At 43.6% G+C, this 18168-nt stretch overlaps 3 protein-coding genes across 5 annotated transcripts; 2 read left to right on the forward strand and 1 right to left on the reverse strand.

The window, feature by feature from the left end:
* Positions 1 to 95: 95 nt before the first annotated feature.
* On the forward strand, positions 96 to 3707 carry LOC119120241 (oocyte zinc finger protein XlCOF6-like). Of its 3 annotated transcripts, none has more exons than XM_037246964.1 (4): positions 96 to 162; positions 718 to 1162; positions 1196 to 2978; positions 3322 to 3707. In XM_037246964.1, the coding sequence occupies exons 1-4, from the start codon at positions 108 to 110 to the stop codon at positions 3355 to 3357; spliced, it is 2319 nt and encodes a 772-aa protein (XP_037102859.1). In that variant the 5' UTR covers positions 96 to 107; the 3' UTR covers positions 3358 to 3707. The 3 variants fall into 3 exon arrangements, with proteins under 3 accessions (XP_037102859.1, XP_037102858.1, XP_037102857.1); XM_037246963.1 differs by having other exon boundaries at positions 1196 to 2615; positions 2706 to 3707; XM_037246962.1 differs by having other exon boundaries at positions 1196 to 3707.
* Positions 3708 to 6941: 3234 nt separating this feature from the next.
* LOC119120898 (trace amine-associated receptor 13c-like) lies at positions 6942 to 16545 on the reverse strand. The gene is made up of 4 exons (XM_037248141.1): positions 16433 to 16545; positions 12118 to 12412; positions 9895 to 10250; positions 6942 to 9555 (listed from the first exon to the last, which is right to left on the reverse strand). Exons 3-4 carry the CDS (start codon positions 10175 to 10177, stop codon positions 8687 to 8689), a joined length of 1152 nt encoding a protein of 383 aa, XP_037104036.1. The 5' UTR covers positions 10178 to 10250; positions 12118 to 12412; positions 16433 to 16545; the 3' UTR covers positions 6942 to 8686.
* Positions 14797 to 18066, forward strand: dpep1 (dipeptidase 1). The gene is made up of 10 exons (XM_037248140.1): positions 14797 to 15114; positions 15218 to 15344; positions 15697 to 15829; positions 15916 to 16066; positions 16229 to 16298; positions 16444 to 16620; positions 16726 to 16810; positions 16906 to 16981; positions 17046 to 17181; positions 17810 to 18066. Exons 1-10 carry the CDS (start codon positions 14999 to 15001, stop codon positions 17972 to 17974), a joined length of 1236 nt encoding a protein of 411 aa, XP_037104035.1. The 5' UTR covers positions 14797 to 14998; the 3' UTR covers positions 17975 to 18066.
* The last annotated feature ends 102 nt before the right edge of the window (positions 18067 to 18168 follow it).

The raw sequence follows: 18168 nt of genomic DNA on the forward strand, positions 1-18168 counted from the left end.
CGGTGAAATAAAATTTCATTAACCTGTTCTGTATTAAAACAAACTCAAAATTTTAAGTTTCTTTTCCAAGTCTTGTTTTGCCTTAGTGAGTTGCCGTAGCCCTCCCCATGGCCTGCTATCACAAAATGGCCGACTTGTTGTCGTCGTCGTGGCTTGGCTTGGGTACGTTATTCACAAAATAATTATTTTTCAATAAGTGGTGATGAACGAACTAAAGCCTCGACATATTACGCGCATCACTATTTTACTAGACTCAAACAGAATTTCTATCTTTGAGTCCAGGTTCGCGTGCACTTTGAAGCTTCTCTGACGAACTTAGCTTAGCTTGATCGTGGCTAGCAAAGATGCCATGCATGCCACATGGTTCCTGTATAGCAATTGCATTTTTTGGCCCGAATAATGCAAAACAACATATGTACAATAACGAAGGCATATTTACACTAAAAAGAACATACGTACACTGACGGTTTTTTAGTTTTATAGCTTAACTGACTGAAAATCATAGCTACCTTCTGATGCAGTGATGGCGACACTCTCGGACTTGGTCACAAAGAAATCCGTGACTTTGAATGATGAGCTCTTTTAGTCTCTGAGTAGGACAAAAACAGTCAGATATAACAACATACATTTTGTAAAGTCACATTACCAAAACATTTCAGACATAACGAAATCAAGACTTGAGTGAGCAAAGCTTGACTTTTGTTTTGTGTCCCGCAGTCCCCAGTGATCTCCTTCATGAGCTGGAGGAGCCTGAATGCACCCAAATTAAAGAGGAGACGGAGGAGCCAGTGTGTGCCCAAATGAAAGCCAAAGATGAGGAGTCACGACATCCTCACATTAAAGAAGACATCACCATGTTTCCATTGACTGGTGTCAGCATGAAGAGTGAAGAAGGTAATGGAGAGCAACATGGAGGACCAGACGCCACCATCCCTCCACTTCTAGACAATTGCAAAGGATCCCAAGCTCCACCGTCAGACAGTGACGAGATAACGTCACACTCTTCTATTGCTGATAATGAAGATGAAGGTCATCGTGAGGAGAACAGAAAAGCGGAGCCTCGGGCTTGCGTCTCACCTCCACACAAGACGGTAGAAGGTGATGCAGACCGCTGTAGAGGATCACAAGCAGACAGCCTCCTTGCTCCGCTATCAGATAGCGATGAAGGAATTGACGATAAAGCTGCCTCTGACTCTGAACTAACCTCACACTCTTCTGGCACTGTTGATGAACACTCCAAAGGTGATATGACGCATCACACTGACAAGAAACGCTGGAAATGTTCTCGGTGTGATCAAACCTTTACCTACAAGTCATCCTTGAAAAGCCACAAAAAAATACACGAAGGGGAACCTTTTACCTGCTCAGTTTGTGGTAAAGGTTATTCTAGAAAGGAAGCATTAAAAATTCACACAAGAACACACACTGGAGAAAAACCTTTTCCTTGTTCCATGTGTGATAAAACATTTTCTTTGAAGGAAAGCCTAATGAGACACACAAGAACACACACTGGGGAAAAACCGTTTACCTGCGTAGTTTGTGGTAAAAGTTATTCTAGAAAGGGGCATTTAAGCAATCATTTAAAAGCACATTCTGCTGGTGAAAAAAAAAATTTTGCCTGCGCAGATTGTGGTAAAAGCTATTCTCAAAAGCAAAGCCTTTTATGGCACCAAAAAACACACACTGGGGAAAAACCTACCTGCTCCGATTGCGGCAAAGAATTTTCCACAAAGGGAGCATTAAAGCTTCACACAAGAACGCACACTGGAGAAAAACCTTTTCTTTGTTCGCAGTGTGGTAAAACATTTCCTTTGAAGGAAAGCTTAATAAGACACACAAGAACGCACACTGGGGAAAAACCTTTTGCCTGCTCAGTTTGTGCTAAAAGGTACTCTAGAAAAGGGGATTTAAGCATTCATTTCCAAACGCATAGTGCGAGCCCAAGAAAACGCTTTACCTGCTCAGATTGTGGTAAAAGTTACTCTAAAAAGGCGTATTTAAACATTCATCTCAAAACACAATGTGGGGAAAACAAATTTGCCTGCTCAGATTGCGGTAAAAGCTATTCTCAAAAGCAAAACTTATTACATCACAAAAAAACACACACTGAGGAAACCCTTTTTGCCTGCTCTAATTGTGGCAAAGATTTTTCGACAAAGACGGCATTAAAACGTCACACAGAAACACACACTGGAGAGAAACCTTTTGTTTGTTTGGTGTGTGGCAAAACATTTGCTCTGAAAGAAACCTTAGAAACGCACACAAGAAAACACCCTGGGGAAAAACCTTTTGCCTGCTCAGTTTGTGGTAATAGTTACTCTAGAAAGGTGTATTTAAGCATTCATTTAAAAACACATAGTGCCGAAAAAGCTTTTGCCTGCTCAGATTGTGGTAAAAGGTTTTATCAAAAGAAAAGCTTATTATATCACACAAAAACACACACTGGGGAAAAACATTTTGCCTGCTCTGTTTGTGGCAAAACGTTTTCTACCAAGGGAACATTCAAAATTCACACAAGAACACACACTGGAGAAAAACCTTTTCGTTGTTCCGTGTGTGATAAAACATTTTCGTTGAAAGCAAGCTTAATAAGACACACAAGAACACACACTGGGGGAAAACCTTTTGCCTGCTCACTTTGTGGTCAAAGGTACACTAGAGAGGGTGATTTAAGCATTCATTTAAAAACACATAGTGCGAGTGAGGAAAAACCTTTTGCCTGCTCAGATTGTGGTGAAAGCTATTCTCACAAGCAAAGCCTTTTATGGCACCAAAAAACACACACTGGGGAAAAACCTTTTGCCTGCTCTGATTGTGGCAAATGTTTTTCGACAAAGGGATCATTAAAAATTCACGCAAGAACACACACTGGAGAAAAACCTTTTCTTTGTTCGCTGTGTGATAAAACATTTGCTTTGAAGGAAAGCTTAATAAGACACACAAGAACACACACCGGGGAAAAACCTTTTGCCTGCACAGTTTGTGGTAAAAGTTACTCTAGAAAGGGGGATTTAAGCATTCATTTAAAAACACATAGTGTGGGTGCGCAAACACGTTTTACCTGCTCAGATTGTGGTAAAAGTTACTCTAAAAAAGCATATTTAAACATTCATTTAAAAACACATAGTGAGGAAAAACTTTTTGCCTGCTCTGATTGTGGCAAATCTTTTTGTACAAAGGGATCATTAAAAAATCACACAAAAACACACACTGGACAAAAACCTTTTCTTTGTTTGGTGTGTGATAAAACATTTGCTTTGAAGGAAAGCTTAATCAGACACACAAGAATGCACACTGGGGAAAAACCTTTTGCCTGCACAGTTTGTGGTAAAAGTTACTCTAGAAAGGGGGATTTAAAAAAACACATTTCACTGGGGTCATGTAATAGTGAATAACTATACAATCAAGTTGTGGTTCAGTAACTGCTCATTGTAGTCTTATCATCCTCTTCAGTATCATTGGCTATCATTTCAAAACATGCCATCATTTTTCATATGGCAGGCTCCACATCCAATTTCAAGTTTTGCCATTTGTTTTGTTCAATTGCTGATTTTTCTTTGCTCTGTTTTTTCTTTTCATCTTTCTCTTTCTTCATGTGTGATGTGAGTTGATTTGTGGCTCGTGCGAATATGTATTCTGATATTCTATGCAGTGTGACAAATTGAACATTTCATGATGAATAAATAAAAATATGCATGCAAGGATGACTTGAGTGTCACCGTGTCGCTCGCGCATGTTGCGTGGCACCCGCATGGGCTCAGTGAAGCAAATTACGTCTTGATATATAACAAAGGTACAGTGTGTAAACGACTACTACATGTTCTAGGACACCAATGTACATTTGATATAATTATAGAGCGAGTCATTTTTAATATTACATGGGTCGGGCCTCACCGTACAGAAAGCCGATAGGTCTCGCCGCCATCTATCTGCTACGGAATCCTAAAGGGGACAAACATAGCAAATTTGCTGGGTCAATGACTCCAGCGTGTGTACAAAATAAAATGCAAACATTTGTGTTGAATATTTGCTCGCATCTCTGCTGATGATGTGTCTCTGTGGCACCGTTAGGCATTTTATTAGTTCACCACTAGAGGTCACTAAATAATAAGGAAGCTTGTAATTGTATCATCTAGCAGCAAATTCCTCAACTTAATGTGTCATTACTTTCATTTAGATCATGAAATAATAATAATCTTCCACATCCTTAAGAGGCCACGTTGAGGTGGCCCTTTACACCGTGACCTTAGTACTACCTACCTCTGAAAGTCATTTTTAGAAAGTACACAGCTGTGTTGTGTTCAGCCGAGCGAATAGAAGCCAAACCATAATGGAAGACACAAATATTTTCACAACAATTTGCGGGGCACGGATATGCGTCGGAGGCGGGCATGTTTTCTTCCCCTCGCCTCCTATACGCACACATTTGTCTTTTTTTTTTGCATCTTGTCCCTTTTGACCTTTTGCAGGGCACAAGCACGGTGTTTCTGGGTCCGTCGGGGCAAACCCCAGAGGATTAGATGGCGCCATGCACTCACGAGCAAAGCCGATGCCGCCGTCTGTCTTCTCTGCAACCGTTTTTCCTCCAGCTGTGCAGAGTTCACCTTTTGCTAAGAGCAATTAGCAAAGCGCTTCAACTCTTGAACTCTGCATAGTCTGGCGTTCTGATTGTAGGGATCTATTTGTATCTATTGTAGGGAAGCCAATTGCAGGTGAGTTTGGATGCGAGGCGCAACGCTCCCCCAAACAAATACAGTACTTAAAAGGCTTCAGGTGCACTTGAAAGCAGAACCAGGTAGCTTTGTCGATAGGAACGAGGCTTTCCACGCTTGGCCGCCCATGTGACTGCGGTTTCTCGCTCTTAACTGAAACCAAGTCATACATTTGCCTAGGCTGTCATAGATATGAAGATGTCAAGCCAGGAGGAAAGGTCACAGCGACAGAAGTCATGTTCAGAATTATTACAAGGCAGACATTAAAAATGACGCTACTGCTGAGCTTCAACTGAGAATCTATTTTAAGAGTGATTTGGATTGTCGTGATTGAGAATAATGCTTGATGAGTAGTACATCAAGTATTATTCGTTTCATCACGCCGCAAAGACTTCCCACGTTAACGAAGAGGTCGCGATGCCTGCACACTTCATCCACCATCAAATTGTGCTATTAGAACCTGAATTTCAAGAAGTGCTAGGTGTTCTGCCTAAACGTGTTTTTTTTTTTTGTCCTATTCCGGCTGTCCTTACGGGGAAAATGGTTTCAGTTTCAGAAAAAGACTTGCTTTGATTGCTGATACTGCCAATCACTTGTGCATGACTTCATGACTCCACAATGAGCTGAAAGGTTGCTGCGGAATGAATATTACAGTAACGCCTCTCCCTGCAGACAAGCTGCAGCAGACAAGCTGCAACGGCCACTCAGCTTAAGTGCAAGAGTGCAAGGTTGAACATTGGGATGCAGACGGATTTATTTTTAAAAAACATCAAACGTCAGCAGGGACTGCGGACACGACGCACCTGCTTCAAGCACGTGTTGCTGGATGCTGATGTTGGTTGTGCCGGACAGGTGGACAGGTGGCATCACTCAGGCCAGGCGCCGATGAATAATCGAGCTGACGCGTCGGTGAGGTGTGCTTAACGCCGGCTGGACAAATGGAGCTGGATCACAAATGCCAAGGGAGCCCATGTCGAGCCACTGCGCAGACAGATCAAATAGCCAGCAAGACAACACAACCACAAGTATTTCTCTTACTATTTGACTTTTACTTCTCACCTCCCCGCCATTCTTTTTTTTGCTATAAGCCATCCTTGCAGTGTGGGAGATAACTGACACAATCTGCACATGTTTGTATTCCATTTCAATAGATGTGTGCAAAATTGTTCATTTGCTGTGACCCCGCCCCCTGACCAGCACAAGCACAGCTCGCGGGCATCTCTGCCTTTGCCCTGGCTGGAGCCAAAAACAGAGCCCAGCCACAGGTGGTGTGTGCGTGTGCACTTTATTGGTTGTGACACACGTCTCTTGCCTTAAGTGCTTGGAGAGGACAATTAAAAATGCATCAGTAGCATGCAATGAGAGGGCTGAAAAGAACACACGGCGGGCGGGCGGGCGGGCAGCAATATGTAACCTTGCTCGGGCTGCGACCTCTCGAGCTGAGCTGCTGACTAAGTACGTACAAATGCAAACTTTTGAACTCTTTATTACACGTCAATTAATACACGATGAAGCGACATGCTTTTTAAAGCCATTTTTCCTCCCATTGTTTGTCCACATTAGCCTTGAGAACTGACAAGCAGGTGTGCTCGCGACACTGAAAAAAATGCAGAATATACTCTGTTTTATTTTGTTAAGTGGTTGCACAAAATAAAACGGTCGGGATCAGATAGCTACATTTTTGAAGTTGTCGGATAGTCGACTTCAAAAATGTGTCCAATCCACAATCCAACTACTTCAGAAATTGTAGTCGTCTGGATCCCAATGATGTTATTTTGTGCAACCAATTGATGAAAAAAAAGAGTCAATCCAACATCATTATTTTTTTTAGCCCAGCCTAGTGTGCTCACATTGAACAAAGTCATTGAAACATTCAACACAATGGTTGCTTCCGAATGTTAAGGCCAACCTGTGTACAATGGCACAAAGCTCCAAGCCAAGGTCATTCAATTCCCACCAGAGCATTCCTTTCTCTGCGTACATGAGTCAGGCCTGGGCACAAGAGCATGTCCATGTCAGGTCACAATGTCCACCCCCCCCCCTTCCATGTTGTGCATCACACCAGCTCCCCCCTTCATTTTTTTTTTTTTTTGCACCCACAATCCACAAGTGGCTCGCCATTTTTAGCCGCATTAGCATGATAGCACAGCACTCAGTAGCCCCTTCTAATGTTCAAATTGTTGTATTTGTGTTTGAGGCGAGCAGTAGTTTCTCACCTACAAGAAAAAAAAAAACCAGTATGATAGCAATGAATGGCCTTCATTGGGATGCCACACGCAAAAACAAATGACTTGAACCCATAAGCTGGTGCAATATGAATTTTTCATCATTCAAACACTTCAGGATACACTTCAACTGTGTTTTTGTCCGGGGGGGACCAAAATCAGACAAAAAGGGCTAAGTGTGTGTATAGAAGCTATCAAATGGTGGCAAAGCACTTCAAAATGGAAGGGATCATAAAATAGCAACACCATGCTTCATGCATGTACACAATCAGCATCCCATGAAGCAACGACATTCTGTCAATGATCAAACCAGCTTCATATCATTTGCTTGCATGGACACCAGCCTAAATAACAAGCTAGCGTAAATGACCGCGACATCACACATAGCCAAACAAATATACACAATAGCACTACACGCAAACAGTCATTAGACTCACCTTTGGGCATTTGTACACAATATGAAATGTTTGGGAACACAGCAAACTGGTCAAAGCAGAAACAAAGGTTAGCTTTCACTTTTGACTGCATAAGGTGCAGTCCGACACCGCAAACACGTTCACTCAATTCAACCGAGCAAGACTAAAATTCCACCGGATAGTACCAAAGTAATACTTTTATTGCTTTGGACTGAGAAAAAAATTTGCATCTGGAAAAATCAGCTTGATTTTCCGTCAACATAAAAATCACATCAAATTTGCATTGGAATGAGAACGATGACTGATCAGTTGACTCGACACTGCCCAATAAGCCGACTTGTGTTCAAATGTAAGAACATTTAGCGAAGATTCATTCACGACAACCTGAAGTTCAACTCATTGAATACGTATGTCCCTCACAACTTTGCACAGTAGCAAAGTTTCCATTCATGCTTTGTTCTCGCAGATGTTTTTCCGAGCAATGACTCAGTTGTTAAGTAAGAAACATTTTGGCCTTGATGTTTGAAAAGAGAAAATGATGAATCCACGAGTAAGCACTGTAACCACAGCACTCACGCTGAGAGCAGGTGGAGCCTTTCTGCTTCTCAAGATGCACATTTCTTTCGAACTTTTAGAAGTCCAAAACTAGCCAGAGGTGAAATAACATGCAAAGCCATTATGGAGACATTTCCAGGAACTTATGATCCCCTTGTAAAAAGTCGAGAAGAACGTAGAGAGTATTCTTTGTGTACAAAGTGTGCCTTCATTGATCCAATTTCAGTTGAAAAGTGGCATCGAAAAAAAAGTGATGTACTCAAAATTCAATTGAGAAGCTCTTAGCTTATTCTGGGGGAATGCGACAAAACAAACATTTCGAGAAGGGTTAGCTGCATCATGCTTTTTTGAAATTCACACCATCTAAAAAACGTTCGTTTCCACACGGTATGCGAGACATGCCTTGTTGTCCACTTAGGAAAAAAAAACCCCATCTTGCGGCCTTCTAGATATAACTGTAGAGTTGCGTTCCTGAGATACGGGCACAAAAGAAGCCAAGGCCAGGAGGTCAGCGGAGAGAATCAACATACTAACTTGCGGGCATCTCCACATCTTGATCATGAAATCGACAGTATGCGCACGTGACAAAAACTAAGCCGAGCGTTAATTGTCAAAAAGTTACAAGCTGGAATAGAACATGGAGCCTAAGACAACATCTAAAGCTTCCCAACAAAGACTTGACAACGCCAGACACAAACGCGGTGCTTGTTGCCACGACACGACTTTAACGATCATCCACAGCAAGTATTTCACAACAAGCTCCAGTCGTGTTCCTCACTCAGGCTTTCTCCTCCTGTGGGGGATAGCGCTGATCACGCTGAAAGAGTAACGTCACGCCCTTCCGAAAACGATGGTCCCTCACGCTGTAGATGATCACGTTACAGCAACTGTTTGCCGTTAGAATCCAGAAGGCAACAAAGGAGAAGTTGCACCAGGTGTATCCCACCACGTTGCCCAGCACAAACACGGCAATGGGGGAGAAGGATGCGGTGAAAGCAAACGTTAAGATGCTTATTGTCTTAGCGGCCTTAATATCTGAAAAGGAAGGTCTGTGGTGAGGGCATGAGCCTCCCCCTCCTCCCTCGGTCAAACTCCCCTCGGAGAGCAGTTTGCGTCTCCTGGAGTACTGCTTGATGCTTGTGAAGGACATAATGTTAATGGCCAACGTTCCACCCAGAAGAGTGAAGTCAAAGACTGGGAAGAGCAGCAGGATGTTGGCGTCATGCGGCAACCGGTTGCCAAGCAACACTGGAGAGTAGTTGCACATACGGCTACACTCATTGTACTCTAAAGTGAAGTTGCTGCTGAATAAGAGCGGCGCCAGCGCCAGGAGAAAACTGGCAGCCCAGGAGAGTAGAATGAGGAGAAGAGTTCTCCTCCGGGTCACCAGGGCGTCCTTGTGCAGCGGCCACAGGATGGCCACACTTCGCTCCACTGTCATGAGGAAGATGGTGCTGATGGAGACAAACGTGCAGCCGGCAAAAACGGGTCCAATCAGCATGCAGGGCTGCCAGGGGCTCCTTTGAGAAGCCCAACCGCCCTGGTACCAAACGGGAGGCGTGTAGGTTACCATCAGTGAGACTTCCGTGTAAACGGAGAAAGGGACCACCAGGACGCCCACCATCATGTCAGCTATAGCCAGAGAAACTGTCAAGAAATACACAGGAAAATATGAAGTCAATGACTGGTTTTCCTACTTAATGTGGACTAGGTTCTTTTGTTGGACCTGACTGCAGACTTTGAGAATATGGACCGCAATATTCCATTGGCTAGCTCTGAAGTGATTTAGATCCTATTTGGCAGAGAGAACCTTTCGTGGTAGCCTTGGTTTCTCCGATTCCAACTGTACCCATATGGCGTTCCACTCGGTTCAACTTTGGGGCCACTGCTATTTTCACTGTATACCCTGAGTTGGCTCGACTGGAGTATTCGGGTTCTTAATGTTAGTCAAAAGAACTTATTTTGAAATTCGACGTTGAAAGTTACCTTTCAAGTAGCCTTGTGGTGTCCTGGACTGTCTGGTCTGCACAAATACAGTCAGAGTGATAACATTTCCGATCACTATGGCAAAAGTCAGGCTGAGCATGAAAGCAACCGCAAAGGCACGATTGAGAAAGCCACAGCAGCAGACTGTACAGAGAGGAGCCGCCGGCTGCTCCGATATCACTTTGGCCTGGGAAGCTGGAGTCAGGTTCAAAAGAGACTCTGTCGTCGCCAGCAGAAGGGCACAATTGCCAACCGCATCCGTTTGGTTCAACAAAGCAGTCATGGTCCAAGATGGTCCGGTCCTCCTCACTTGTGCGCTTTGTATCGGATCGTCAGGAGACCGTGTCCGGACTTACCTGTTGGGGAATAGAATTTTATTTTTAGTTAACTATAATAACCTTGCCCTGACACACATTAATAATAGTTAATAATGAAGAACGACTATTCTGCCCATTCTAGAGTACCGTATTTTGCGGACTATAAGTCGCACCAGACATAAAATACATAATATAGAAGGCGTGACTGATTTGTAACCTTTATGAAAATTTCAGGCGTTTGTATATTGACTGGCTTGGTAAGAATCATTGAAAGATGTTTTGAATTGTGATAGCAGTTTGCTGCATTTGTCAGAGTGGCGCTTGTGACGGAGAACAAAATCACACCTTTTTTAGTCCAATGCACAATAATGGAAACACAATTTTGTTTGTATATATACTTAAGATAATAGAAGCATACTCAGTCGACCATTTTCGATAAGAGTCCAGGCGAACAAAAGACTTGCGTTATTTGCATGTGCTTTTTGCGCGAGTGGTAATGTAGCAATATGTTGCTATTTCGACAGAGGTCACAAAAGGTTGCAAACTCTTGTCGCAAAAACAAAATTCAACACATTGTATTGCTGTTTTGTTCAATTCTAAATGTTTGACTTGTAAATAACGCATTGCACCACATTATAAACGGTTCATTTTACAGTAAAGTTGAAATGATTAAAAAAGCCTTCATCTCAGAATAGTCAGGGGGGGAAAACAACTCATTAAGGATCCGGTTACTATCAGTGAAGATGACAGGCTAAAGTCCACCCTCTGGCGAGGCCTCCAGCGCAATCAGACCACCAGCTGACACACACACACACACACACACACTGTTCACACATTTCAGCGTGGCCTATAAGTAGTGTGTGTGTGTGTGTGTACGTGTGACTTGACATCAGACCTCGGAAGGTTTCGTCCTCACCTTGTCGCAAGTGATTTTTTCTTGTGTGATTTTGCTTAGCGGTTGTTTAGTTGGTATTTAATCGCCAAATAATATCAAATAAACAAAAGTAATTGGTTAATAAACAGGGGAAAATGATTTAATACATTTCAATGCAAATAAAATTACGTCCGATTATTCGCTTGACCAATCATCGATGCAATAGTCAATTGTAAAAATATGCCATAGTGACAGCCTTGCAGATTTACTAGTTTCGCCCAATTTCTAAACAACTAGTTGAGGTTTTCTGAAAACGAGAGCCAAAGAACGAAGACAAGTGGCACACCTGAGACTGGTTGCCAGTGAACCACGGATGAAGACAAACAAGCATGCATTCTCATCTTCCTTCACATTTCTGCTGAGTGGGAACTGAACACAAGCTGCTTAAATAATAAAAAAGTTGTTTGTTAGCAAAGACTCTCTGTAACATCTGCTAACAACCCAGGCTAAACTTTGCTCCTACAAAGATATTAACCTCTCAATCCAGATGGACTTCAACATATTTCCTTGACTCTTTCCTCTTAAACTACTTTCCGATGAATACTATACCCGAGATCCACAAATAGAAAAACACCAAAAGGTCAGTCACCATGCAAATTGTGAATTTGAAAGAGAAACGACAGCTAACATAGCAGCTCACATACTTTTAAAGTTCATCCCAAAGTTGGTGCGCTCAAGTTCTTCCAAAGGTTGCCTCTAACGAAATGCAGAAGAGCAAAACATCACACACCTCATAGGTCAAAATGTACTCTGTAGTTTTTACTCTCATTCCTAGAATTCATTTCGTCACTTGTGAACTTCCGTCGTCAGTTTCCTCTCTCTAATAATGACGACATTATTTCTCAACATATCTTGTAACATGAGCATCATTTTATTTGTAAGATCCCAAATATTTGATCATATGCATGTTGTTTCCCCACTAATTGAGCATTATATTAAGCAGAAAAAAAATACAAGAGGGATTTTCCTTACCTGCAGTTGACTGAGATCAACCAGGACAGATTGAAAAATGAGCTTCCAATGAGCAATCCAATGAGCTTGACCCAACGAAATCAACGCCATGGGCTTGTGTGCAGCAGGAAGCGGCGGCGGCGGCGGCGGCATTCCGCAATCAGTCACTCTCTCCTCGCTCACCACTCCGCAGACGCCCTTGCCTGCCTCGCCTCGCCTCGCCTCTCAGCTGCGGCATCCACGCGTGCTTTGCAACGCAGCAAGTTCACAGCAGCCTCATCTTCACCCTCCTCTTCCTCTTCCTCCTCCTCCCAACCTAACATAGAAGCAAAAGCCAGACAAGTCGTTGACTTTAAAATGACTTTGAAGTTGGCGTTCAATGCACACAGCTTGACGAGGAGGCTGAAATTGCAAATGCCATTTGAAAATCCGTTGATAGCATTTCCCAATCCATGTTGACATTTTGAGGTGAGAATGGCAACCTTTGCAGTTTCAGATAATCAAACTATACTTACAAGAACAAAATGAAATGTTTTGCGTCCGAGCCATTGCTATTTTCTACACGATCATGCTGAATTTCTGATTTGTGTCTGGGGTCAGTAACTAATCTCTCCCCCATGTTGTGGATTCACATCAAGACACTCTTTCATGTTGAACACTTAATTACACGCTACAGCATCAGTGCAAAATTTGGCCTGGAGTCACGCACTGCCGGAATTCATCTAACCAGATCCGTCTGACAGACACGTGAATGGAAATGGGGCTGGCTGGCTTCCTCTCAAGACGAGAGCCATTCACTTTGCTGCCTGCGTGCTGCATCCAAATTCCCGCGCTGGCTGTTCAATCGGCGCTGTCGGATAATTGCCTTGTTTACGTGCACGGACGGGGTCACGACAGACGACTTGACACGGGTTGGCCCATATCAAAGACAAAACAATGCTTTGGGCACGGCAGCAACCACTTGTCAGGAATCCCCCAGTGTAGGGCCCCTCCCCTTGCTAAACGTCTCTGAAGGGGTTAAACTGCTAGTTTGTGAACGATTGTCCAGCGTGCCATGAAAAAGGGACAAAATGTTGCGGCAATTCATTTAAAAAAAATTGATTGTGGAAGGCATAAGTCATTGGATCATCCACAGACTTCTATTGCCCAAAATGGATGTGCTCTTTGTCTGCTTAGAGGTTAAGCAGCATATTTTTGGTCTGTGTTGGTTATCTATTGCGAGAAGGCACACTCTCCCAGAAAAGAAAAGAGAAAAAAAAAAAACGCAAGGCTACGCAGCTGGCTTTTAGAGAAGTCCTCTTTTAGCAGGCAGCTCTGCAGCAGGTTCGCCTCTAAAATATGAATATCCCTGTCAAAGCCATTACTATGGAGCAGTCTGGCCGTCCACTTTGGTAGCTCCATCGCTCCTCCATGCTGACACTTGGGTTCTGCCGGTGAAAGCAGAACCGTGTAGCCCGATGTAAAGAAGGCCAATTTACATTCTGAATATGCTTCTCGTTCACAAAAGAAAGAAGATTGGACCACTCGCGGTGATACAAAGGATGAAACGCTTCCACGTCGTCACTTGCAAAATAAACATAGTCATTGCCTGAAATGTAAAAACAAACAATGTGTAACATTTGTCCTCCGTACTTAGAAAGAAAATCATCACTATAAGCAGCCACAGCGCACGAGCTGTTGGTCTGTTCGCTTGAAGCAATTTAGCCACTGTGATTATTTTAATTTCAGACCACAAGTGAAAAAGTGCATGAGATAAGAAATAACATTGTTCAAGAAAACACACTTTAGTGTCAGACTCTGGAGTTCAGCCAAGCAAGAAATAAGCAACTTGATGAGAGGACCAAGAGCCAAGCTAAAAAGCACTGATGCAAAAAATGAAAATCGGACTTATACAAAAACATGAATATGGACCAGCTAGGGCATGTGAAATGTGACGTAAAAAAAAAACAAAAAAAACGATCACGCAGTACGATACTGGGCTTACATCCAATCCATTCGTTATCACTATGTTAGATATAAAGTAGCAAAAAAAAAAAAAAAGATCACGCAGTACGATACTGGGCTTACATCCAATCCATTCGTTATCACTATGTTAGATATAAAGTAGCAAAAAAAAAAAAGAAGCAACGCCCACTCCATGGGTTCACAACCTTCCAACTGCAAAGATTACAGCAAACTGTCTTCTTATCTTCAATGCCTCAGAAAAGTGGGGAATCGTGCAAAGAGCTGGGGCTGAACCCATTTTTTTCACTTTTATATGGAATGTGAGAAATGTTGTGCATAATAATCTAGTAACCGTGGTTGTTTTTGTTATATATATTGATATACGTTTACTGTAAAACACATCAACAATTTAGGGATATGATTAACAAAAGATGGCATAAACATTTGGAACACAAAGTTATCCAAAGATCACAAAACCAAGTCATGGCCATTCGGCATGTGTCATGTGAGGCAATAAAAGGTCACGTGCACACTGTCGTGTAAGGGTGATGGGGGCCTATCTCCAAAAAAGTTTCAATTGAATTGGATTATGCGTTCATCTTGGAAATTGTGTTGTCAGTCTTCAAAAGTCGACTGGAAAAGTAGCAACATTCATCTGGTTGGAGGCGGCTGAATTCAATTAGGAACATTCTTTCAAAGATTCTTTATGGTGACAGCTCCTCTATGACAATAAGCGACTTCTATTGTTTTACGAGCGGAGAGCTGGCAGGGTCGAGCGGCTACGCAGACTTTATGATGAAAAAAAGCTGTGATGAGAAACATGAGGAGGAGCTTTGCACTCATCTTACGCTTAAAGGTTAGAACACAGACGCTAACTAATAATATCTTACAGAGGAACCCAGAGCCTCTTATTGAGCTTACTGTATCTAGTTAGCAAGGATCGAAAGTGCTGTTAAACATGTCGTTAGGCGTCTCTTTGCTTTTATGCGCCACGTGTTGGTCCGTCTCTTTGGGCGAGGACTCGTACACGGCCAGAGCTCTCAAGCTGATGTCTGAGACGCCGCTCATCGACGGGTGAATGAACGCAAACTTCTTTTACGTGCATTGCTGAGCTTCTTGGAGAGATCATCAGACATGTAAAGTTAAGTTGTTGTTGTTTTCCCTCGCCCTCTTCCAGCCACAATGATCTGCCTTGGCAACTGCGCGAACAATTCAACAACCAGCTGAACAAAGTGGACCTAAACACTCTGGCAATGACACACACCAACATCCCAAAAATAAAGACGGGTCACCTGGGAGCGCAGGTACTTCACATGCATCTATTTTCCACTTCAGATCTGCACTACTCGATCAGATCAACTGCAAAAGCTGAACCCGACTGCCAAAGCTGAATCCCAAAAGGACATTGTTTTTTTCCCACTGAAAGGTGCTCCGCCCTACTGTCGTGTGGTGTTCCACAGGGTTAAATTTTCGGCCCCCGCCGTTTTTATTGGAGGCTATTTGCTGCCCTCGGGTTCCATCTTGACTATTTCCTTTAACTGCCATGTGGATGAGAGCCAGATATGTGCTCTCTCCTTTGGCAAGAGCACTTTGTAACACTAATCCACATCTTCTTTCAAGGCTCCATGGGTATACTCCTATGACTTTCTCTTTCAGTTCTGGTCGGCCTATGTGCCCTGCGAGTCTCAGTACAAAGATGCCGTTCGACAAACACTGGAGCAGATTGATGTCGTTCACAGGATGTGTCACAAATACCCAAACGCGTTTATGTTTGCCACCAGCAGCCAAGGTCAGGTGACAACTTGACAATGAGGTCTTTTTCCCCCATTCTGGTCACAGTTAATATGCAACGCGATCTTTTGGTGCTTTGTGCAGACATCATGGCGGCGTTCAAAGTCAATAAAACGGCCAGTCTGATTGGCGTGGAGGGGGGTCACTCCATTGACAGCAGTCTGGGCACTCTGCGCACTTTCTACAACTTGGGGGTCCGCTACCTTACCCTCACACATTCCTGCAACGTACCCTGGTAGGACACACACGTGTAAACATTTCGACGTCATCGGCCCTGAAAAATATCCACCGGGAATTGTCAGTCCCAACACATCATATTTGATTTCACTGTATTTATTCAGCTAGGGTGAGTTTGTGGATTCTTTCAAAAAAAAAAACTAATCAATCTCATTGTCAGGGCTGATAACTGGCTTGTGGACACTGGATCAGAACCATCTGAACACAACGGCCTGTCTCCTTTTGGCAAGGTCAGTTTACACCAGTCCTACGAATGACGTTTGAAAAACAAATGATTCCGAAACGGCGCTCCTCGGCAGTGGATGATGAATGCCATTGTGAAGACGAGAGCGCTTACAACATTTGAAAAATGAAATCATCTTACTTCCCCTCCAGCAAGTGCTTGCGGAAATGAACCGCTTGGGCATGCTGATCGACTTGTCTCACGTGCCCGTGTCAGTGATGCAGCAGGCGCTGGACCTGTCCAAGGCGCCCGTCATCTTCAGCCACTCTTCGGCCTACACCGTCTGTCCACACAAGAGAAACGTTCCTGATGACATTCTCAAGAGAGTGGTGATTGCGTAATCACACAATCCCACGCACTCAAACAGCCATTACAAGCTCACACGCTTTTTTTAAACGAGAGGCCAAAACCTGACCTATTTTGTGTCTGTCCAGAACGAAAGTGGAGGAATTGTGATGATCAACTTCTACAATGACTACGTTAGCTGCTCCCCCACCGCCACTCTGGCCAACGTCGCCGGTAGCCTACTTGACTGGCATGCGATCACAAGCTTTGTGAATATGGGGAAGTGGTGCAAAGCCAAGGTTTCAACCATCCAAGTGTTTTCACTTCAGATCATTTTGACCACATCAAGAAAGTGGGAGGAGCTGGCATTATCGGTTTCGGTGGGGACTACGATGGCGTCCAAAGGTAATTCCAAAAGACTTCACCTCAAATGTCAAAGCGAGGTGGGTGTCGTCATGTTTCCAAACAGACTCCCTGAGGGTCTGGAGGACGTGTCCAAGGTCCCAAGTCTGGTGGCTGAGCTGTTAAGAAGAGGCTGGTCGGATGAGGAAGTCAAGGCCGCTCTGGGAAACAATTTGCTTCGTGTACTCAAACGAGCAGAGGAGGTGAGTTGCAGACAAAGAAAAATCACACGCCACTCGCTATGGGCAATTCTTCGGTGAGCAAATGGGGCTGTTTGAATACGGAGAAGCTGACAAATCCACAGTCAAAATTCAAAGCGCTAATGACTACGCCACCGTGCTGCTCCACGCAAAACATAAAAAGGCGTCGGCATGCACTTCATTAATGGATGATGGCATCATAAAAGTCTTAGCAAGTGAGGGGGAGCGCCACTTGGCCTGCCTGCCTGTAAAATGCTCGTGTAAGACGCCAAGAGCAATATCCGGACGGGGGCATTTTTATAACGCACCCATAAAAAAAGGGAAACGTAGAACAAGAATCGGCCCAAAACTCATTTGAGCATGAATGGTGTTGGATTAAGCATCGCTTGCCCAGCTCATTCCCTCAACATACAAGATGGAAAAAAAAGGGAATACCACTGAAGCGACTCGTGAGCCAAAAGGTTAACATGGCCGACCCCTAAATGGGCCCCTGGATTTGAATCTCAGCTCAGTCTTTTCATGTTCTCTCCCTTGTTTGCTTGGCTCCGGTCATTGAACGGAATCTGGCCCAAAGTCAGCTTGCGACTCACAAAATGTGCATATTGTGTGTGTGTGTGTGTGTCTCTATCAGGTCCGTGACAGCCTGAGCAAGCTGATGCCAGATGATCTTCCCATCCCGTTGGATGAGGTGAAGAACCCGTGTAGGACCAACGATGGTTACCCCAACGGTGGAACTTTGCCTTCACTCAGCATGGCCGTTCTTCTTTCAACGTTGGCCTTTCGGATCCTCATCTAAGTGCTTCATGGGCTCTCTTGCATTCACCAACATGCAGAGCAGTTTTTAAAAGCACCTTCATGGAATTAAATGTCACATGTTCTTCTTTGGTTCATCTGGATTGTTCGTTGGTCATTTCTAAAAGTGAGCCAACTTTCACAGGAAACAAACCACAGTGAAAACACGAGGTCATATTGACTCATAAAGGTGAGACG

Source organism: Syngnathus acus, chromosome 3 (genome assembly GCF_901709675.1).
Source record: "Syngnathus acus chromosome 3, fSynAcu1.2, whole genome shotgun sequence".
Taxonomy (NCBI): Eukaryota; Metazoa; Chordata; class Actinopteri; order Syngnathiformes; family Syngnathidae; genus Syngnathus; species Syngnathus acus.